At 29.7% G+C, this 24,166-nt stretch overlaps 2 protein-coding genes across 2 annotated transcripts; one reads left to right on the top strand and one right to left on the bottom strand.

Moving 5' to 3' along the window:
- Positions 1–4,912: 4,912 nt before the first annotated feature.
- Positions 4,913–5,875, bottom strand: LOC105158567 (EPIDERMAL PATTERNING FACTOR-like protein 2). The gene is made up of 3 exons (XM_011075356.3): positions 5,460–5,875; positions 5,338–5,375; positions 4,913–5,249 (listed from the first exon to the last, which is right to left on the bottom strand). Exons 1-3 carry the CDS (start codon positions 5,569–5,571, stop codon positions 4,992–4,994), a joined length of 408 nt encoding a protein of 135 aa, XP_011073658.1. The 5' UTR covers positions 5,572–5,875; the 3' UTR covers positions 4,913–4,991.
- Positions 5,876–19,678: 13,803 nt separating this feature from the next.
- On the top strand, positions 19,679–21,447 carry LOC105158568 (putative xyloglucan endotransglucosylase/hydrolase protein 7). The gene is made up of 4 exons (XM_011075357.3): positions 19,679–19,943; positions 20,048–20,148; positions 20,233–20,429; positions 20,813–21,447. The coding sequence occupies exons 1-4, from the start codon at positions 19,766–19,768 to the stop codon at positions 21,201–21,203; spliced, it is 867 nt and encodes a 288-aa protein (XP_011073659.1). The 5' UTR covers positions 19,679–19,765; the 3' UTR covers positions 21,204–21,447.
- Positions 21,448–24,166: the final 2,719 nt, after the last annotated feature.

The raw sequence follows: 24,166 nt of genomic DNA on the forward strand, positions 1-24,166 counted from the left end.
ATTTTAACAAGTTGGAAACTCTGGTCTTCCAACAACCACCAAAAAAATAAATAAAGGCAAGAATGAGAATTATTTGTCCATAATTGATGAATGTGGGTGTTTTTCTTTTTTTGAGATTTTAATAAAAACGATAATTATTACACAATATCTTCATGATTGATCAATATACAAGTTCAATAATATATCGATATAAATAAGTAATAATAAAATAACAAAAATTACTTAAATATCCACACACTTAGTATAAATTAAATTCATAATCTCGTATTTATTTATAAAATTTTAACCTTAACCATTAAATCAAAATTGTGATTGGACCATTATTCATTATGATGTAATGATTAAAGTGAAACATTATCGCATTTATAATATGAGTTCAAATTCTTATCAAAACCGTCCCGTTAAACAACCAATTCATGAGTTCGAATTCTTAGAAAGATCATTCTATCAAATAGCCAATTCTTCCGACAGCCTAAAAATTCTAACCGACACATGTGCCGAACATCACACCAATTCTTCCTAATGAATTCGTGGGAATGGGACCTTTGTTTTTAATATATGCCGAGCAACAAAAAGGAAAAAAGGAAAAGACGTCGTTGGTGAATGGTGATGAATGTCAGTTAGGCAGAGGGAGTTGGTGAAGGCTGGTCCCTGCTGCATTTAGTGCCTACCTCTCCTTGCATAGATTGGCACCAAACTAGCTATGCATAGCTACCACCCTTGGCTGCCCATAAACTTGCGCTCACCTGCTTTACCATCATCATATCTTTACTTCATAATCCAAATCAATCATATTCATGGACAGTGACATTTCATCACCAATGTTGATTGGTTGGTGTTGTTTGTACTTGATTTGGCTATAAATCTAATTCTTGTTCTCAATAACTTTTGTTTTTCTTATTGAATCAAGCTATAAATTATTAAGTAACACTAAAAATTGTGAGTATCTGAAAATAAAAGTTCAAAGTGATTAAAAAAAGAATTTAAAGTTGGAGTGTTTGGAAAAACAACTCAATACTTACAATTTTTATTAATAAATTACGGTAGTTTGTAAAGGAGTTGTTTATGACTTTTGATTTAAAATCAATTTAATTTAATTTGTTCAAAAGCAGAAGTTGTAAAATAAAAAGCATTATTTTAGTAATAAGGTGATAAGTATTAAAATAAGTGTTTGCAAACAACTTGATAAATAGACATACAGAGGCTACCGATGATAGTAGGATGTTTTTTGTGACTGAAAAGTCCATCGCCTACCATACTATGCATATTATTTAGCTGAATAGTTCACGTGAAATAAATTATGTCTTATTATAATATGAGTTATAGGATCGAATTTATTTGAACACGTAGTAACTTACGGGAGTACGCCAATGTTGATCAGAAACAGCGATTCTGGTGCACTTTTGTATTTGAATAGAGTTGTGGTCGACCGTAATTATGATTTAAATGTGACACTTGCACACTCTCATGACCATATTTGCTACGTTGATGGTACGTGTTTTTTCAATAACTTTTATTTATATAGTGAGAATAAATTGTAAAAAAAGTTATCAGTTATTTGACGAAGTAATTTTTAATACTTATAATTTTACAAATAAATTGTAGAAATTTATCGAGAGTTGTTCGTAACTTTTGACTTAAAAAAAAAAAAACTAATTTTAAACAATGAAATTTGTCTTAATTAATAAATAGTTATTTGAAATTACTTTAAACAGCAATATGAATGATTAGGCATTGCGACATGAGATGATGACAGATGGGTATAGTAAGCATAAAATCAGACTACTGAATTTGAACTCAGGTTGTTCTGCCAATGGGACTGCCCAACTTTATCAGCTTTGGAGGAGAAAACCCAGAAGCCCAGGTTCCTTGCTAATCAAGATAACCATTGTCTGCTGTTGATGCCACCCAATATTATTTTTATTTTATTTATATCTTTTAATAATATTTTTAAATATTAAAGTAATTATAAGAGGTTATTTATTATAATTTATAAAGATTTTATCTCAATTTAAAAAAATAATAATAATCCACCATATGTACAAGAGCCACGAAAATCATCGTTTCATTTTATTTTCTTATTTTCATATTTTATAAGATTTTTTGTATGCTTCTTTTTTCGGTTAAACTCATGCTCTATTCGATGTTTTATATATTAACTATATAAATAATTTTTTTACATATCTTTTATTTTTGAAAAGTTTATATAGTTCAATCATTTAATTTTTTTTTATATATTTAATATCGGTGTGCACAATAAATGTAACAGAATATCATACCAAAAAATTAAATGGTTATATTAATTATATTATAAATATTAAGTGACAATAATTTTTAATTTGTATTGTCACTGCAACAACTTGAACAAATTTAAATAGTGACAATACTGTCATTGGGTATAATTAGTGACAAGAAAAATTTGCTTAAAAATTGTTACTATAAGCAATTAGTAACACAAATACGCTATAAATGTCTAGAGCTATAAATAATTCGAGTTGAGCTGATCGTATGATTTTTCAAACTTGTTTGAATTATTATCGAGCTTGAAAAATTACGTCTGACTTTATTTTGATTATTGATCTAATCAAGCTCAATGAGCTTTAGTTGGAGCAAACATGGGTCGGACTCGAAAAATTTGATATTTTTAAATATATTTTATTATTTTTGCACTAATTAAAAATGAGCTCGATTCGAGCTCAAAACTTTACCGAACAAAAATTTTCATTCAAGTTTGGTTCGTTATGTAACAAATCGAGTTCAAACGAACTTTTGTCGATCGATTTCAATCAAATATCTAATAGTTTAATTTATTTTTTAACCCTATAAATATGTTACTAAGTATTTATAAAGCAACATACTGCACATTTTTGTTATTATTAATTAGGAATAATTGATTACACCGCCTCCTATAACATTTGTTGTAATTACACATAGATTTCATGTGACTTAAAAAATTATATCTAGTACCTGAAATTTTATTTCCATCCAATAAATAGATGCATTCATTAGTCAAAATTATCATATTTGTTGATATTAATACACATACACAAGAAAAAAAAAAATAGAGAAAGAGGACGAAAATTTATACTTAGCTTCGGTTGACTTATTACTGACTTATTGCAGGTCAACAAATCTTTTCGGATCAAAATCTCATTACAAGGTAAATATTAATTTTTATTCTTTTATTTTTTTTATAATATCAGCAAATTTTACAAATTTTATCTAACGAATGAATTCATTCATTAAACAAAAATAAATGTCAGGAGTATTAAATGTAATTTCTTAAATCACAAAAAAAATTTACGTGTAATTACATTAAATCAAATGATGACGGTATAATCATGCCTAATAATTATATTACGATAAAACTCATAACTACTATAATTTAAAATATATTTATAATAATAATTTTAAATTTATCAGTTAATACAAAATCAGTATAGTATTTGAGAGAGGACAGGTCTCCATGAAAGAAAGATTTAACGTAACGGAGGTGTGAAGTAAAATGAGGAGGCACAGATCTCTAAAACTTACCACTCTCATATTTGTTAATCATGCTATTGGTTTTGGTGTATCGTAATTTAATGCGTATTTATTGCGTGTACTGAATTTGTACAAATCAGAATCTCTGCTACAGAAATCAGAGCATTTTATGATTGCCTTTACAGTTTATGCTATTCATTAATTCCCGTTCGGTACTTTCTAAACTTATGGTAATAACACCACTAGTAAATACTAGTACCGCTTGTACGTCTCATGTGTCTATTTTTTTTAATTTAAAATCATAAATATTTATTAAAATATTATTATGAATTTACTTTTTTGTTTGTCAAAATATTTTTTGAATTATAGTAAATGTGATAAAGAATAAATAAAAGGAATAATTGCACTCCATCCTTACGAGGTTTGGTATAATTTCAAGTTGATTTTTTGTAGTTACGATATCCAAAAGATTTGCTTTCATCTAACAATTTGGGTCCCTTCATCAGTAAAAAAATTATTGAATTTGTTAATATTAACAAAAAAATAATTTGAATGTAAAATTGATATTTACCCTAAGTTGACTTATTACTTACAAATCAAATATACTTTTTCTAATTAAACGACCCTTTATGACGTTGAGGATATACCTCATTACATACATTAATGTGTTAATATATGTAAGGATAATTTGGTTATAAAAAAATTTATTTCATCTGTAATAAATTATAATAAGTCAATTTGAGTTAATATTTTTGTCACTTTTTTTTGTTAATATTAGCAAATTCTGTAAATTTTGACTACCGGAAAGACTTATTTGTTAAACAGAAACAACCTTCAAGTGTATCAGATGTAATTTTTCAAATTATAAAAAATTTATATGTAATTACATCTAAACTATGGAAAGAAAAGTGTAATTATCGGTATATAAAAATAATAACATCTTAGATTTATAAAAAAATTGAGATGTGATATAATGGAGTATAAAATTACACAAAAACTAATTTGATATTATTTTCCTAAATAGAAATAATTTTATCAATATATTTAAAAAACCGACAATAGACTATTAAGACTTTATTAATAGTATAGATTACGCAGCACATTTGGAAATTTCTTAAAAAAATATCCGAAAAAACAAATAGAATTTTGTTTTATTTAATTGGGTCAAATCCAACTCAAAGTAACCACATGAAATCGTAATAAACATTTCTCAATCATTTAATCTGATCTCAATTCAACTCAAATAAATTATACTACAAGTATATTATATTTATTATAAAATTAATTTAAAAAAATAATAAATTATTTAATAATCGATTTGATGCAATCGAATTTGATTCAACTAAATTTTTTTTCAAAAAGGTAATAATTCATATAATCCAAGCCAGATAATAACCAAACAAGGAGAAAAAAAGAAGCGAATAATTAATAATAATAATAATAATAATAATAATAATATACAAGATAAATTACTAGAAACTCTTTGTTTTGTTTTTTTGGGACAAAAATTAAGGGTTGAAAATGAGGTTTCCACATTTACATTTCCAGCTCATGGGCTTGTAGTTGGAATTGTCATCGCCTCTAGCATAGGCAATAACCGGAACAGCAGTGGAGGAGCTTCTGCTTCCGGCTCTACTCCCTGTTTGGGGGTTTGTCGGCACCTGAATGGCTTCGCAGTGGCCGCAAGAACTGCACCGCCCGTCGCAGCGAGGCGGCCGGGACCCTATCTGCGCTCTCAACACAGCTTTGTCTTCTTCATTTACTGTCTGCAAGGGAAATTGATTAACTTCAAAACAAGACCCTAAAGAAACACGTACAACAACACACACTGATCAGTCGACGGGTTTGTCTTACCTTGGAACTGTCAGCTGTTTGTGCTACTAGTTTTCGACCTGATTAGAAGATGCACAACAAATTATGAATGTCATGACGATGAATGTGAATATGTAAGAAAGTAACTGAGTCTCATTTATTACCTTCAGCAGTGAGTAATCTCAACTGGGACGAGGTGGAAATAAGGAGAATGAGAAGAGAAACAGCAAATTGGTGAAGTCTATGACAACATATGACATTGTGAGCGAGTCCCATTATCAGAAATTGGAAAAATCTCAACCTCAGAAGATTGAGAGAGAGAGAGAGAGAGAGAGAGAGAAATAAGTCGATTTGAATGAATGTGATCAATATAAGTAGATGTGCCAGAAGCCATTTTTCCTTTTGTTTTTTTTCTTTTTTGGCTTTTTGTGAAACCAAGAAATGAGATATTGGGACTTTAATCTCACTGATCGAGTGAACAGTGGACGCAACAAATTTTTACAGTATACATTGTCACATATGTCAATCTTTAGTTTGAATGATATATGTAATAGAAGAAACAAAAAAGAGTGGTAAGAGCCTCGTGAAGTGAGCCCTTTGCGAGATTAAAAGTAAGTATATATATATATATATGTGTGTGTGTATATAATGGAAGAAAGAGGAAAAAGGGGTAAGGGGGGCTGGGAATTGGGACAGGGAAGAAATAACTAAAGAGTGAAGAAAGGGAAAGGAGATGATCAGATTGAGATTGGAAGAAGACAAGAGGCCAAGACAGCAAAAAGCCACGCAGAATTGTAGCATCGGGACACTAATGCACATGTCATTAAAGCTTGTTTTGATTTGATTTTTGGATGTTTGTAGGATTATTATTTTCTTTCATTGTGATGCTGCGCAGTGCTTTCTCATCCTATTTTGGTAACAAAATGGGGGATTTGTGCAGCCTTTGAACTCCGACCCGTTTTTCCCTTACGACTAGTTTTTTTTTTAAGAACAAAATTATGTTGTTATGTTCGAACCAATAATACTCTACAAAAATTTTGAACAACTGATCATTTTGTTCTGTCTGTGAAAATGGGATCATGTACCTTTTCATACCTCTCGTCTAAAAGATAACTGGTGCCCTCATCAAACCCCCCTCATGTAGAGGGTTGATGATGCTGGATAGTATTGTCCCATTTCATATTGGCAATGGATTAGGAACTTATGTGCTTTATAAAGCTCCAAAACCTCCTTTTTCTTGAAATGTTTTTTTCAGAATAATTTGAATTAAAGCAGAAAAAATCAAATACAGGAGTACAAGTCAGATCAAATTGGGTCCAAGGTTGTCTTACAATTGAAAACTCTGTTATAGCCGATTTCTTTAAGGTGATGGGTTGCAGGTAATCACAAGCCCAAATCAACAACGTCATATCCACTTTTCTTTTTCTCAGATTTGCTGTGACGTTTCAGATACAGAGTTGGGCAAGTAGTAATGTAGTATGACAGTAGATTACCGGTTCTATAACTTTCCAACTACTGCATTAGTGATAATTTTCATATTATCACTAATTTTATGTATTATTAGTTGTGCACATTCGATACATGTAAAAAGAAAATAAATAGTAGCTATGCTTTTGATTGTAATAATTTGTTTGTGAAATACAACATATTAAGTAAATATATTCTTTTTGTATAATAGTGTCACGAAATAAAAATATAACAATACAAAGTCATTAGAAGAAAATTAATATTTAATCGTGGTTGATTGCCATGGTTAGAAATAAATAATTGTAGTAAGTAATTATTTATCACGACCATGCAATAGCCGTTGGCTGTAATTTTTGCAAGTGTGACTAAAACATTTGTCATAGCTAAAAGTCGTGTCAAAACCTAAAAACTATGGCAACAACATTTGTTATATTTCATAGCCATGGAAAAAATAGTTTTAAGAATAGATAATTTAAGTTTTTGCATCGATTTTTGTTTAATCATTATTAATAATAATTATTTATATTTATGTTGTTATTATCCATTTTTTACAAGGATAAAAAAGTAATTTTTTATATACAAGCCACACAATAAGCACATACACCCAACTACATTCAAAACTCTCAATACCATTATAAATATATCATATATTATTTTTTAAACCAAGTTTACTATTCATTGAAAAGACCAATCATAACCTACGTTCTCTAAAAAAATTCTCCCTACCAATACTAGACTTGAGAAGGAATTGTATGCCAAGGGTATTTTTCCTATGAAATTCTTTACCCAATCTCCTACCACATCATTGGTGCCGTTTGTGGGAATATTATACTCCGACATTGAAAGTATAGACCAGGTCTCGATCTCGTGATGTTTAAGGGGTGGACGCTGCCCATGAAACACACAAGTATGAAGTAGGGTGACTCTCACCCCGTGAACAACCACCACCTCATAGGGTGACCCCCTCACACTGTGAGCAAGCCCTATTGAAAGAGACAACCTTACCATCCCATGACCAAGATTCACCCCGTGAACAAGCCGCATCGCAGGGGGGTGGCCCTACCTCCCCGTGAGCAAGTATTACCTCCGCCCCAAGGAGAATCGCTTATCTTAGGTATTCTACCTTAAGAGACGATGATACAATTAACTTAAAAAGCTTTACTAGCACTGATCCATGATGTGTCCACTCGAGCAACAACCCAAGCGATAGCTCAATTCACAACTCATCACCCCGTGAACCCACCCCTTACTTCTCCTCGTCGAAGTCGAGAAGACTCTTCGGCTTTCAAGGGGAACGAGTAGAGGCAGGAGGAGGGGAAGACAAGTCTCCAAATCGGAGGTTGCTCAGGAACAAGAACAATGGTCTCCACAATTAAGCTAGAGGACCCTTATCTACCCTTTGCCACAGCGCCGTCGAGATGTAGCCTTTTTACCCTGCAATCCTTGCCGAGGCACTTCCATACGAGCGTAAAAGTGTCAAACCTTTCACAATTTGATGAAACGGGAGAGCCAACTTCCTACATCTCCAAGTATCTTATCTGCCAATGGTGGGACTCCTTAGTTGAGCTAGCTAGTGAGAGTTCTTGTCACGTGTCAACTATGTTCCCATAGGAATCTGATGCTACACAGGGGCGTAGCAGAGGCCTCTAGGCTTGGACCTGGTTCTTGCCGGGATCTTCTTAAAGGTCGAAGTCCTCTAATTTGCAATAGACCAATGCGCTAATCCTACTAGGCTCCTGCTTGTCTTGGGCCACTTGGGCTTTTAATCTTTTAGGATAATATTTTTATTCTTTGCTTTAATACTTGTTAATCACTTGATATGTTGTGAATCATATACTGATTTAACTTTTAAAATTTTTATTGTATTTATCTGATCATATACTCGCAAATACTATATACGCTAGGGTGAATTGTTTTAATATATATCAAAATGGATTTGAAAATTTAGAAGCCAGGTTTACGAGCTTTGAGTAGCTTTGGCAAATTCAAAGTCCAATCAGTACATTTTCTTATAGGGTTGTATTAATTTTCACAAGAAAAATAGTGGGCCCTTAAAATTTATAATTTTGATGGATCATGCCCATACAAACTGTACGGCCCACAGGAGTGATTGTGTTATACCTTCATGACAACTATGGTTTGGGCCATAGTTTCTGCTCTTGGGGATTGTGCTTTGCCCGAACACTTCTGGACTATTTACTTATATTAAAATTCAGAACCACTAAGCTAAAATGCCACCCCAAATTTTATTTAAAAAACAAAAAAAAAAAAGGGTAAATTAGAACAACCTCTTTTGATATTTAACATATTTATCAATACGCCCTTATTGTTTGAAAAATTATCAATATCTCTTGATTTTAACGGCCGTCCAACAATAATCCATTTTGTTAGTCTTCTTTAGGTTTTCATCCATTTCTTTTGGTGAACTGACCAAACTGTTCTTGTGGACTTAAAAATATAATTTTATTTATTTTTTAAAAAAATTTCTAGTTTTTTATTGAATAAGTGGAAATTTTTTTTTTATAATTTTTCAAAAAAGTTTCATCGACTCCATCCATTTTTTTTATAATTTTATTTTTTTTAAAAGAAATACAGTAAGGACATAGTTGATAATTTCATGCCTCCATCCAAGAATTACATAATTTCATCAAATATCAAGAGGATATTTATAATTTTTCAAACAACAAAAAAGTATTCATAATTACACCAAATTTCAAAAGAGATCGTTATAATTTACCCTAAAAAAATCAGCATGACAACTAAAAAAAAAATAATATATTCGCACTCCATATATACATCAAAATCAAACTGATAAAAATACAAAGAAATACTAATACTAATAACAATAATAATGAATCAACTTAAATCATAAATGATGGCAATTATCTTTTCGTTTTCATAATAAATGAAATTAGTTGGGTTTTGTCTTGGATCGTCATTATGAGTCAGAAGAGGCGTAAAGATTATTAGCTGCTTAATGTTGTGTTTGTGTTGACGTAAGAGTTTTAATTTTTATTTTAAGCTATTTTTAATAATATTGTGATGAATTTTTAATCTATTTTATATATTATCATTTGAAATTATTTATCTAAATTTCCCGTGCAGACCTAATCCACTCCATCCAAAAAAGTTGAAAGCAATATTTCAAAGTTGTCCACCAAAATACGCTTAACTCATACAAATATAAAAGAAAAAGATCTTTTGGTGACACCGTCCCACTAATTTTTAAATACAACAATTAAACTCGTAATTAGATGATCTTAAAATTAGTTGTAATTATATTTTTTTTAATTTGCAAAGTGACTCATCGTCATTTTAACGCCACTACACCAGTTCTTTTATTGTGATGATAATACCTTAAATTGATTTTTTTATTTTTAAAAAAATATAATTATTAATTTATATAATTTATTTATATTTATAATTATTTTAAAATATAAAAAAATATGTATAATATGCACGTAAAAACAATATGCCATGGCCACTAATATCATTAAAGAGAGCAAACACGCAGATAATCATAGTTATGCGGTAGGACAGTGGTGGTTGCGTAGTCTGTGTCCCTTATAAGCATACCATTAATGTTATGCCCCTACACTTTGTGTCTAGTCAAATGGCTCACTAATTTAGATCAATACGAGCGGTTATGATACATTCGATGCATATATAAAATAAGATAGAAAAGCTCACTTAATAGAAAGTATATAATATCAATCAAAGAATATAATTTATTATTATATACAATATCATATTATTATTTTCTTCTAAATTTAAATCAATAATTGTGATTGTTACCATATTATTATACTATTTTATCTTTAAATTTTATATATTAATTTTTAAAAATATTACCAGACACTTCATAATAATCGTATAAACTGTCCGACATCATATAAATATTTTAAAAAACTTATAAATTCATCGAAACACCCTCTGAGATTAACATATTATTTAAGTCAAGTATATCATTTCATTAAGTTGGCTGAGAAAATGATCCAAACATGGCGTTACTAATCTAGACCATTTAATTAATTAGGTATACACAATTATTGAAAATAAATGCTTATCAACTTATGGTGGAAAATACGTTGAAAAGAATATTTTTATTTTATGTACAATTTCGACTTTTGAACTGCTTAATTTATTTTCCAAATCTCTAAGCAACTCCCTATCAATTTCAATAGTTTAACGATAAAATTATAAATATTAAGTTATTTTTTCTAATATTCCCGCTTCAACTTTTTTATTTTTCACTTTTAATTTTTTTATTCCTAACAGCCTCTCAACTTTTATTATTATTTAACTTATAATTTTCTTTTCAACTTTCACCACAAAACAAAAGCTAATGCAAACACAACTTTAAGCGTTGAATCGAATTTCACAGGGGATGCATAAATTTTGTTCCAAAATTCTTATGGGGAGTGGCTTCGAGATGCCTTGAAAATGGGTCATTTGGGCTAAAGGATACAAGACTAGACATAAATTTAGTTCAAATTGAGTTTGAAAATTTATTAATAAAAAAATTAAAGTCAAGTTAATTAATTAGTCGAGCTCAAATAAACTTCTACTAATTATATCAAATTAAATATCTAATAATTCAATTAATTTTTTAACCTCAAATATACTATCATCGACTAGTTACAGTGGGATAACCCCAAATCCCCCCCCCCCCCCACCTCGTTTTTTTCAACTAGACGTTCACAAATTCATTAGATTTGGAATTAATTCTCATAATTTGTGAATGTCGCTGATCAAAAACTTTTTATACACGATAAGAATCGAATACAAAATATTTTACTAAATAAATCGACGTCGATTGTGAAAATACTTTATATCATTGCGCTAACCCTTCAAATTAGAAATGGCCCTCCTAAAACTACCCAATTTCGAGCACCTTAGAATTTAGGTTCTATCATAAATAATAGAACTTAGCCTCTATAATATTTCAATTTTTTGAATCCACCCCTGATCAAATATAAACAAAATCTTGATGAATAATTATGGCTATGCTTTTATTTATTCTAGTCTCTTAATTGTCTATTTCAATTATATGAAACTAGTAATTAATCACTTGTAGCGCGACCCCCAAACGATGCGTGCAGCTTATATAAGTTTCCATTTATATATATTATCGATCGTTGGATAATATATAATTATGTTATTATGTGTTAATTTAACGATTTTTAACTTGTATTAATGTCAATGATGTCCTAATCTAATATTTAAAAATGAGATCTTTGAATTATTATAAAATTATATATTTGAGCCCCATTAGATGTAGATTCATAAAGTTTATTATTTTATTTTATTTTGTAACTTGATTGTCATTGAGAAATTCTATTGAAATATTAATTTAACGATATTCGCTTTTATTAAAATAATAATAATAATAATATAGCATATGCCGTCTAACCAAAGGATGATTGCCACGTAGGGAAAAGATTAGGTTTATGAGCTCGTGCATTAACACACGTGGCATTCAGTGATTAGCTAAATGAATCATTTCTTTTATTTTTTATATTGTTAATTAAAATGAAATTATTTCCACCCAGATAACATGGACATATTTGTCCTGAGTCAGCACCAGTCTGTTCAGAAGTACATTGGGCCCATATGGTAGGCCCAATAATATACCATCACAAAACTAACATCTATTCACTTCCAATTTGGCCCATCTATATAAATTCTTTGGATAGGAAGTGTAGTCTATTTATAAATTAATATCAATTGATTCCTTATACTGGTCAATATTAAAATTTAGGATGAATTAGAATGATTTTTTTTAAAATTATTATAATTATAAATATTTTTTTATTTTTTAAAAAATTACAAATACTTCTTTATATTTGTTAAAATTATGTAATTCTTGACTGGAAGTTTGGAATAATCAATTTTTTTTTTCTAAAAAAATTAGAAAAAATGGAACGAGGTAGGTGAAAATTTTTTAGAATAAAAACTATTCAATTAGTTTATAAAAAAAATATAAATTTTTAAAAATAAATTATAATTCTTAGTCCATATAAAAAAATAAATAAATTATAATTATATTCAAAATAATGATGACAAACATTGTTCCAATTTGCGTGCAAATATACGAACATGCCTTGCTCACTTAATTTAGTAGATTACTATTAGAGCAACCCATTTGTTTACACACCTCTCAAGTTGATGGAGTCTTTAGTGATGCTACAAGTGAGTACACACGGGAGAAAGTAAACAGAAAGAGAATGTCTGAAGAGAGAGTATTTTAAGAAAACTTCTATGTTGTGATCAATTTATTTATATAGACTTATGTCGTGGGACGTAAACAATATAATTTTTCTTTTAAAAAATTACAAATATATTTATAAGCGTTATAATTCAGGGATAATTACACTCCCCTCCTCTGAAATTTGGTGTAATTACACATAAATCTCTATAATTTGAAAAATTACATCTGGCACCCTGAGGCTTGCTTCTGTCTAAGAAATAAGTTCCACCATTAGTCAAACTTCACCAAATTTGCGAATATTAACAAAAAAAATCAGAAAAAAATCCATATTAACCCCTATTTGACTTATTGCTGACTCATTGCAGGTTCAATAAATCTTTTTATGATCAAATTACCCTCATACGTCTTCAAGTGTTAATGCATTTGAGAAGGTATATTTTCACCGTTATAATAGTAGTTTAGTCAGAAAAAAATTATTTGACCTGCAATAAGTCAGTAATCAGTCAATCAAGGGTAAATATCAATTTTCATTTAGTTTTTTTATTAATATCAGCAAATTCAGTTAATTTTGATTAATAGAGGAACTTATTTGTTAGACGGAAGCAAACCTCAATGGTGCTAGACGTAATTTTTCAAATTACAAGAAGTTTACGTGTAATTAAACCAAAATTTATAAGAGAGGAATGTAATTATCCCTCGTGTTTATCTGAGTCAGGTGTGAGCTGGATCCAAATCTAAAATCTATAAATCCGGGACGTGTGTGGACCATTCCGCAATTCAAATTGTATGATAAGGAACATTTAAGATGAACCAAAAATTCAGTACTTTGAGGTCTAAACATTATTGTTTGGATTCGGAAACATACATCGTACATAGTAAGCCATTTATGTTTTTGCCTGTGCCAAGAAACAGTGGATACCATACGAATTCGGTCTTAAAATGCCTAAAATTATCATACATATAAAATCCCTCCAATTTCATTACTTTGCTGTCAGGCTTCAAATCATATATATAGTCATGTAATTTTTGTTAGGTAGCTATTGGAGCCATTCCTTGGAGGTATCAGCCACTACTACCTTTTCACTTTTTTAAACAACTATTTATTAATAGTATCGGTTAAGCTTATTTTAAATTAATATTAAATTTAAAAAATTACGTTTGGATTTAATTTGAATATTATTTTAATTGAGCTAAAATGAGTTTTAATTAGATCAACCATGAGCCAAGCTCGAGTAATTTGATAATTTTGAGTGTATTTTATTATTTTTGTACAAATTGAATCGAGTTTGAAAGTTTATCGAATAGAAAATTTTGTTCAAGTTTGGTTTGTTAAGTGTTACGAACTGAATTCAAACGAGCTTTTATCGATTGATTTTAATTGAGTATCGAGTATTTTTATTTAATTTTATGCTCGACTAGCCAACACTTGTTGGCTCAATACATAAGAACAACCAACTTTCAATCAATAGTTGTTCATTTAATTTCTTTTATCGATATAAGGATTGTATTGATGGGTAATTTGTGACTACCTTTATAAGGGACTTACGCTATTGAGGGCATATCCTGATTTATGGTAGTGACCAGAGAGTCAAAGCTACTCAAACTTTGAGCACCAAAAAGTTTAAACAGAAAAAAAAAAAAAAATACGTGCAGTTTGCCATAGAGCTACTTGTATTGGTGTCGAGTTAGCAATAACTAATTCTAACTGTCATGGCACACTATTCATGCATGTATCTAATAAATAATTTTTTCATATTTTAAAATTCATTATAAATAAGACAAAATATTAATTGGACAGTTAAGTTAATATAAAATGTGGAAAGTTGGATAATTCAGTTATCTTATCAATTAAAGGGTAATTTTGGAACACAAAAAATTGATTTTCGTAGCACCTCCTTCGTGGGAAAATTATTTTAAAAATGCGAACTCTTTTTATTTTTTAATGAAAATGGGGTGGTGATGTCCTGAAGTGTAACTGTCGCCTTACCAATGAAGAACGGAAAGTATGAGTTTCGAGATGCCATCTCTCGACTAATGGAATAATAAGGTCTGTGTCAATTTCAACGTGACCACACTATAAAACCCATAAAAAATCTATATTCCGCAACACCTGTAAAACACGAACATGATATGGGATTAGTTCATGAACACAAAAAAAAGATATATCACCATATTATACATATAAAGTTATTTCCAGGGCTTCGAGCATATCTTTATATCAATGATTTATCTGTCTGTACAATCACACTAATATCACGTGGATCACAATTTAGCATAATTTTGCTCTCAATATGATTTTTTTTCCTGAAAATTTTGTGAAGTTGTAGTGTTGTTGTGGTCCTCAAATAGCAGCTCACCCCTTAAATAAAGGGTGAACCTTGAGAAAACTAGTATGCCAAAGGTTCTGGCTCAGGCATCGGCGTTTGTGTGCAGTGCAGCAACCGTCAATCGATTCGACTCATGCACAAATCGCAGTTAGAACCAATAGCTAAGCTATAAAACATCAATACTACCATCTTCAATTATATATATAGAATAGATATAGAAAATATTAAAAGTGAAATATTTGATTGTTTACATAAAAGAATTTTTGAAATATCACAAGAAAATGACTTAATAACTACAAAAAAATTTGATGCTAAAAGAATTCTCGAAATATCGTTGTTAATTTACATTATTGAATATATATTGTAAATAATTCGTTTCTAAATTCTTTAGCAAGTAAATTTTCGCTAATAAATTCATTGGCAAGTATTTTTTGTATAAAAAAACATAAACCAACAACGAGAATTTTTCTTTCTAATTAGCTCGACGATAATTTTCTTTGGTTGCAATTTAGTCATTTTCTTATAGTTAATTTAGATACGAAAGGAAATAAGTCTTATTTAAACGTATAATTTATGAAAAATTTAAATTTGATGGAAGCAGCTCTAGTAAGTATTAAGGAAACATTAGCAGCAAAAAACTAAACGAAGATATAAATATCAGTACTGAACATATATATGAAGCGACATAATTTTCACTAAATTGGTAAATTTTTATTATAATTATATTGTCGGATGTCACTAAATTATCACTATTATTAAAAATGGGCCACTAGATGTCAGTAATAATAAATTAAATATAATTCTTGGCCCTCTACTAAATTTTGTGATTTGTTGGTAATAAGCAATGGATTTAATAAGGGATAGGAATTCTAATTTTTGTGGTTTTAAAATTAATATTAAAAACAAAATCTTTTTTTTTTATGTAATTAAAAATAAACTTTAATGTTATAAAAATTTTGTAGATGACATTAACAAAAAAATTAAAAAGTTTCTCCCAAAATTTTACTAACAAATAATTTCATTATTAAAATTTCTAACAAATTCAGCAACAAGAAAATTTTGTTGCTAAATGTAAATTAGTAAGGAATTGATTGCACCGCATTGCGATGAATTTTATGTTGCTAATGACATTATTTTTTGTAGTGCACTCCAAATAATTTGGTAAGCCCCCAGTCGCATGTTTGGGGGAGTGCTTGCAAAAATTTCTACTTTTAGAGAAATAATTTTTATAGAGAAAGTTGTAGTAGAATTAAAAGTGGGTATTATTTATAAAAAAAGTAAAAAGCAAATAAAAATTAAATTGGATAGTATTTGGAGAAAAATTACTTTTAAGATAAGCTTAATTTATTAAAAATCATTTTGTTCCTATTAAAAGGGTACTATTTTGTGTGTATTATTTCACTTGTAGTTTGTCAATAATAATTATTTTTTCATAAAAGATAATAAATTTTATTTTGATTAGTTTATTTCATATTTAATTTTTAAAAATAATAAAAAGCATATATTTAATTTAATAATGCTCCACTAAGTAATATAATTATTGATTAACTTGCATGATTGCCATATATATATATTATTAAATAATTAAATAATAATATGTGAAAGAAATAATATAATTAGATGATATAGCAAATAAATGTAAAAATTTTAAGATAGCAAATATATGAAAGTGTAAATTTAGTTATTATAAAATTATTCAAATTATTTATAAACTCTAACGTCAACTTTAAATATACAATTCTAAAAAGGAATTGGAAACAGTAAAGTTGAATTAAAATTATTATAATAAGGGTATAATAGTAAAAAATAAAGTTGGATTTATTTACAACAAAGTCAAAGCAGCTAAAAGCTCCCTCGAAGGTGCTTCTAGCTTTTGACCTAAAAACGTTTTTCTTGGACGCTTCAAAAGCAGAAATTGACATCCCAAACACTTCAAAAAATACTATTTTGGAGCCAGAAGTTGAAAAATACTTTTCTAAAGTGCTCACAAACACTCCCTTAATCTCTTATGCGCACCTCCTAATATATGGACTTTTTACACAAACCACTCACACCTTTGAATAATTACACATACATCCATAAAAAATGATAATATTATCTACACAAATAACTTATTTATTTAAAAAAATTATACATAAACTCTCCAAAGAATATCAACGTCATCATATAAACTACCCTTACTTCTTTACTATTATAGATAATTTTTATAATGATATAAAAACTATAAAATTTATGAATTTATATAAATTGACCATAATTCAGGGACGTAAATATAATTATCCATACAATTTAAATGGAGGTCCTATCACCACACCTCAAATTCAGGTGCAACTGATTATTCCCAAAATTTCACAAACTTGGATTCAGACACCGTGAGAGAGATTTGGTAGTGTTGTTTGTGCGTGATGGCTGCCTGCCCCAAATGCCAGCCTGAAACCAGCCGAGTAGGGTTAGGCCCACCAACACTAGGCCCGCATTGGTGGCTCTCATCGCTGTGGAAGCTGGCTAGTTATTTCGGAGCCAGAATTGCAAAATTAGTCATATAATTTAGGATTATTGTATATTTGATCCCATTTTCTATGAGATTTAAAAATTAAACCATATATTTTGTTAAAAAAAAATACAAAAAGAGTTAAAAAAACGTGGTAAAGAAAAAAACCCTAATTGTAGGGAGATCTTTTTTTGTCACGTTTTTCTTTTTGGAATTTTTATAGAACACCGAGTTAATTCTAACGTTTTGTAAAATATGAGGTCAAGTATTAGATGACTCTAAATTGTGGGACTAATTTGCAATTTTGACTTATCACGGAATTATTCTTCCCTACTACAAATATGTGGTCTCAAAACACAAAGCTTTCTGGATTTCTTGCATTCGATGTACACAAAATAATATACCCTTCTTCTCATATATCTCTAATTATAAATCAAATCTGCAGACAAATTGTACCATCCGTCTTTGTTTGTTTTGATAAAAATTATAATTCATAGTAACTGTGACAGGCTTTTTGTAATAATTCAAGTGTCACATTTCGGTAATGACATACATATTATAATATCCCGTTCTGAGCGCGACGATACTAAGAGAATATTTTCAATAACTTCTAATTTTGTAGTAAGAATAAATTTTCGAGAAATTTTGAAAGATTGATTATAATGAAAATTAAAAGTATTTGAATATAAAAATAAAAAATGAAAGAAAAAAAATTGAAGTATTAGAGAAAAAGAACTTGATATATACGTACAGGTTTACCAATAAGCTGAATAGTTGGTAGGAAAAAAAAATTATAATTTTTAAATTAAATAAATTTAAGAACTGGTTCAAAAATATAACTTATAAATAATTAAAAAAATGTAAACTCTTTTTAATTTATTTTCAGTGGATAAGTACCCTTACATTCAATATACACTGCGTGACACCCAAAAAAGTAAAAATAAAAATAAAAATGTGAAAACATGTAAAATCCATTTGCTGTTCCCATGTCAATAAAGAATTGATTTCAACAGTGAAAACATTAACATGACATATCGCACTAGCACCAGAATATTTTGTTTTATATATAAAAGCACATTTTGATTTAATGTCTCCACAAATATTGATACATATGCAAATTGGAGTGGATTTTTTGTTTCAATTTTATTACATATTTTATTTCATTTAACATATCTATGTTATGTGTATAAGATAACATTATATATTTAGAAAAAATTGTGATTTTTTAATCTTATAATTTAGACGGTGGCATTTTTGATCTTGCACGTATTGATTTCACAATTTATTTCTGTAATTTTATAATTTTGTTAATTTGAATTTTTTTTGAGCAATTTGGCCGAAAATTTATATATAATATGTACATGACTCAATTAAATTGCAATCTAGTCTTGCATCAACTCGTGCAGGTCCAAATGTCACTTCCCCTAAATGATAAGACTAAAATTAAAATGTAATTACACATGTATAAGTCACATACAATTTTTTTGTTAAATTAATCAAAAAATGATTATAATTACTAAAATTTTAAAATTATAAGACTAAGTTACGAAAATCAATATATGCAGAAACAAAACCATACGACCCTAAAATACAGTACTTCTGCACCAAATGATAACAAAGAAGAATAGGGTAGGAGAAAATCAAACCCCAAAAATTGGGAGGTAAAAAAAAAGAGAAAAAAGAAGTGAAATAATTGGGCAAAAGAGACAGGGATTAATGAAAGAAATAGCAGGATACATCAAAGTGGCGATGACAATAATAGGGTTGGGTAGAGAGAGATGGCGGGTCCACCGACGGCTTACCATTAGCTGTATGGAAAGCTAAACTCTCTAATTCCCCTTTCTCTCTCTACTTACGCTTATATAAATAACCCCCACATTTTATTATTTTTATATATCACAAAACATACACACACACGAACGGGTCATAGAATACATATTTTATTCTTATATTTTGTCAAAAACAAAAAAAATAATGACAGGATCAGTTTGGTGGTCAGGGCTAATACTATGTTTTCTTGCATTATTTTCACGCACTGTGATTGGTAGACCGGCAACGTTTCTGCAGGATTTCCGTGTCACCTGGTCGGACTCTCACATTCGCCAAATCGAAGGAGGAAACGCTATTCAGCTCATTCTTGACCAAAACTCAGGTACAACTTGTAATTTCTGACAGAATCATTTTAAGTTTGTTTTTATGACAATATTAATTATAGTATGTGTAGTGGCTCTAAATCCATTAACGTTTGAATTTTAGGTTGCGGGTTTGGTTCCAAGTACAGGTATTTGTTCGGACGTGTGAGCATGAAGATCAAGCTCGTCCCCGGTGACTCTGCCGGAACAGTCACCGCATTCTACGTACGTTAATTACTATTCGCGCGATTGAGAAGTGCTTTTTTACTTCTCATTTTTGCATGTTTTGAATGATGGATTGTGTGATAGATGAATTCGGACACGGACACGGTACGAGACGAGCTGGATTTTGAGTTCCTGGGAAACCGGTCGGGACAGCCTTACACCGTCCAGACAAACGTTTATGCTCACGGAAAAGGTGATAGGGAGCAAAGGATAAACCTCTGGTTCGATCCCTCCGCAGATTTCCACACCTACTCCATTTTGTGGAACCATCATCATGTCGTGTAAGTCGATTGGCATCCACATCATTCAATTATGAAACATTATTAACATATGGTAATATAGTCAAATTTAATCTAACATTTGTACTCTCACACTCTTTTTCATGTGTTTAAATTAAATAACACGTCCCCCACGATAGGATACGACAGCAGAGTACTTTAGCTAAATTAATGTGCATTGACTAATTTTGCTGGATGACGGTCTTATCTAAAAGGTGATTATTGATCAAAGTATTAGAGAAGATAATTATTTAATATTTAATATTTCTAATAAATTTTGTCAAAATGTCAATTTTATTAAACGACCACATCATCTAAAAGTTAAGTGATTGAAAATTTGAACCGTTTAGTATTTCATATGTCTAACAACTTTGCAAACTGTGCAGCTTCTCAGTGGATGAGGTGCCGATTAGGGTTTACAAGAACAACGAAGCTAAAGGAGTTCCGTTCCCTAAATTCCAGCCAATGGCAGTCTACTCCACTCTTTGGGAGGCCGACGATTGGGCAACGAGGGGCGGCCTCGAGAAGATAGATTGGAGTAAAGCTCCATTCTACGCTTACTACAAGGATTTCGACATCGAAGGTTGTCTGGCACCAGGGCCCACGAGCTGTGCCTCGAACCTAAATAACTGGTGGGAAGGTGCGGCTTACCAAGAGCTGAACCCGGATCAAGCCAGGCGATATCATTGGGTGCGCATGAACCACATGATCTACGACTACTGCACCGACAAGGCCCGGTACCCGGTTACCCCACCGGAATGTGTGGCTGGAATCTGATTCCCTCTTTCTTCAACATATCAATGGTCAATTCTTTCGCTTTACATGCTTTAAAAGCTTGTACGTATGATATGTATACACTAGTCCATGCATTTGTAAGGGTACAAAGGTAATTGCACAATTGCCTGATCGATGTACCCAGTTTGGGCCAATAATGTTTCTATATAATTGTGAAAAGGATGTAAATTTCCATTCAAAGTGAAGAGATATATATTATATAAAGAAAGGTACTATTGATTTTTAATTTTTTGGATTGTTTAATTATTTACTTGGCCGATCAATTTTCTGGTGGGCTATCAATAGCCCAACGTCCGTGCGAAAATTTCAAAATTTTAAACGAGCACATAATATAAAAGGTTGAGCTATTAAATAAAAAAAAATATTTAATCACGTCTTTCTCATGTGCAAATTCTATATATGAAATATTTTTTTCTATAAATAGCTAAAGGCAATGAGATACGACTGAGAATCTCTTATTCAGCCTGACTATGACTATGTTAAACGATCAAATCATCGAAAAGCTCATACTATTAATATTAACATCTTAGCAAATTAAAGAGGTGGCAGAGTAAAAATGATGGGGGTAGAGTCAAATTACTCAAAAGTTGTGGATTTATTTTTATGTGTTAATTTTTGAAATTCAGTATTTCTGATGTTACAGAAGTTTAATCTGTTTTTATTTCATTTTCGTAGTGTATTAATTACCTGGCTTTATAAACAAATACTTTTTATAAATTTTTATTTAGCCCGCCACCTACTTTATCTTAATCTATTTATTATATGGCAGAATAGTTAAAATAAAAATATTACTATTCTGAAAGATAAGAAGACTAAAATGTCTATATACATCCAAAATTAGACAACAAAAAATGTCAACTCCTTAGAGGTATAGGACCAAAATTGCAATTAAAAATTACAACTTAGACTGCCACATCATCAAATTCACCGAAAGTCCCAATTTAGATATTGACATGGTTGATAATATGAATTTTTCATGCCAAATTGGCCGAAAAGGACTAAAATTACCATAATTTATTAAGTTATAGACCAAAATACGAATTTTAATTTGTCCACTTCGTAACTTACAGAAATAAACTTTACTGAAAAAGAAAACTTACAGAAATAAAATTGCTTTTTTCCCCAAGGATAATAGTTAATCGTTGCGCAATTTTAATTAATTAATATGCATTATTATTTTTACTTTTAATTATAACAAAAAAATATATAAATGTTTGTTCTAATGCTTCGAGTCTTTGGATCAATCCCATGTATATTTTATCCAAAACCCTAGTTTAAGCAGACCGTAATACATAATTTGTCGAAGTCTTCTCATATGGTGAAGGACGAATTATAACATTTATCTCTTATGTACTACATACAGTACCTCTTTGTCTTGCAATTATCTGATTTGGTTAGGACATTTTTGGACCTTGCAACATTTCGTGTGTGGATGTAAAGGTTACTGGTCCATAAACATTAAATATTATCATCAGATTGGTCTCCACTTTTTCTCTGTGGGTCAGTTCATTTCTTTCTTTCTTTCTTTCTTTTTTTCTTTCTTTTTTTTTATTTTTTTAAATATATAGATATTTTTAAATTAATAAGCAAATTTTAAATAAATAAATAAGTAACTTACTATTATTAAAATTAGACTAAATATTTATATTTCTTAAACTCAAACTCACAACTTTTTGGATGTGAAATCTCAACCTTACATTATTGTTAGTTTGTTTCTCGATTCAATGTTTATTTGCATCACAATGGAAAAGGCATTTCTTTTTCTCAATTAATGATGGCCTAAGTTCGATGGGCACATACATTTATTGTACACGTTCTTTCATTTTATTTTTAGATACGTTTCATCTCATATCTCTCAATTTACAAAATTATATAAATTTTTAAAAATATTTTATATATCTAACATTTACAAAGACACTTATAGTTAAAAGAGTGTCATACTCATGGATTAATGTTATAATTTGGGAGGAGAAGTGAAGATTAATGCTTAAGTCTCCAATGTTATATACAATTAAGAAAGATAAATAAAATTAAATAAAGTTTTACATGTAATGATTAAAAAAAAAAATAGAGCGGTCATTGATGAGATCATTCTACTCACACAAATAATTAATAATAATATATCTTATATTATCATTTTTAAATCTAAATAAATATTTGATTAGTTAAAACATCCTATCAGTATCACTTCATGTATTTTTCATATGTCATAATTACATTTATTAAGTAGCAAGTGTCTAATTAATATTAGAAAAGCTGTCATTTATTAATTTAAGCTGGCCATGAAGGGCTAACAAGAGAAGATGACTGATGGATGGTGGAACTGCATTGCTTTAATGCTATTATTGTTAAATATTAACATTAAATGATTTTTTTTAATAGTTTAAAGTTTTACATAAAGTGGTCATGTAATTAGAAGGTGTTAAGATATTAATTGATCTGTACTAAAAATTTGGCCAAACCACAAGGGTCGAAGGATCTTTAGAAAAATCTTTAGATGATCGAAGGACTAGCCCTACAAAACAGATGTTAACACTTTGATATTTAAGTCAGTAACGATTCAAGAAGAAATAAAAGAGAAAATTTGAAATAGAGTAAGAAAATGGTGAATATTCATGCGGGGTGCAATTTATGAGCCTGAAATAACTTAAAAGAAGGGAGAGAGTAATGCTAGCAAGGGAGAGTTTGAGAATGAGAGTGATATTGATATTGTTTTTCAAAAATCTGCACGAGGCGTCTATTAAGGCTTGTACAGAGTTGGTTACAAGACCAATTGCTAAATGTAGTACGACATTGGAAAGCTTTATGAGTGGGCTATCACAAGCAACAAACCGTTAGTGATTTGGATAAGAATTAACTGAGATACGTGAGGTGGATCAAAACCTGCCAAACCTGTGTATTTTTCTGAAAATTAGTTATCCACAATCTTTCCAGCTCATTTAAGC

The sequence above is a fragment of the Sesamum indicum genome, linkage group LG13 (genome assembly GCF_026168435.1).
Source record: "Sesamum indicum cultivar Baizhima isolate 11 linkage group LG13, ASM2616843v1, whole genome shotgun sequence".
Lineage (NCBI taxonomy): Eukaryota > Viridiplantae > Streptophyta > Magnoliopsida > Lamiales > Pedaliaceae > Sesamum > Sesamum indicum.

Excerpts from the sequence above, each read along its gene's own strand:
- LOC105158568 (XM_011075357.3), top strand. The coding sequence starts at position 19,766 with ATGACAGGATCAGTTTGGTGGTCAGGGCTAATACTATGTTTTCTTGCA. Across the intron at positions 19,944-20,047 it reads CATTCTTGACCAAAACTCAG|GTTGCGGGTTTGGTTCCAAG; the intron begins GTACAACTTGTA and ends TTTGAATTTTAG. Across the intron at positions 20,430-20,812 it reads TGGAACCATCATCATGTCGT|CTTCTCAGTGGATGAGGTGC; the intron begins GTAAGTCGATTG and ends CAAACTGTGCAG.
- LOC105158567 (XM_011075356.3), bottom strand. The coding sequence starts at position 5,571 with ATGGGACTCGCTCACAATGTCATATGTTGTCATAGACTTCACCAATTT. Across the intron at positions 5,376-5,459 it reads GAGATTACTCACTGCTGAAG|GTCGAAAACTAGTAGCACAA; the intron begins GTAATAAATGAG and ends TCTTCTAATCAG. Across the intron at positions 5,250-5,337 it reads AAACAGCTGACAGTTCCAAG|ACAGTAAATGAAGAAGACAA; the intron begins GTAAGACAAACC and ends TTTCCCTTGCAG.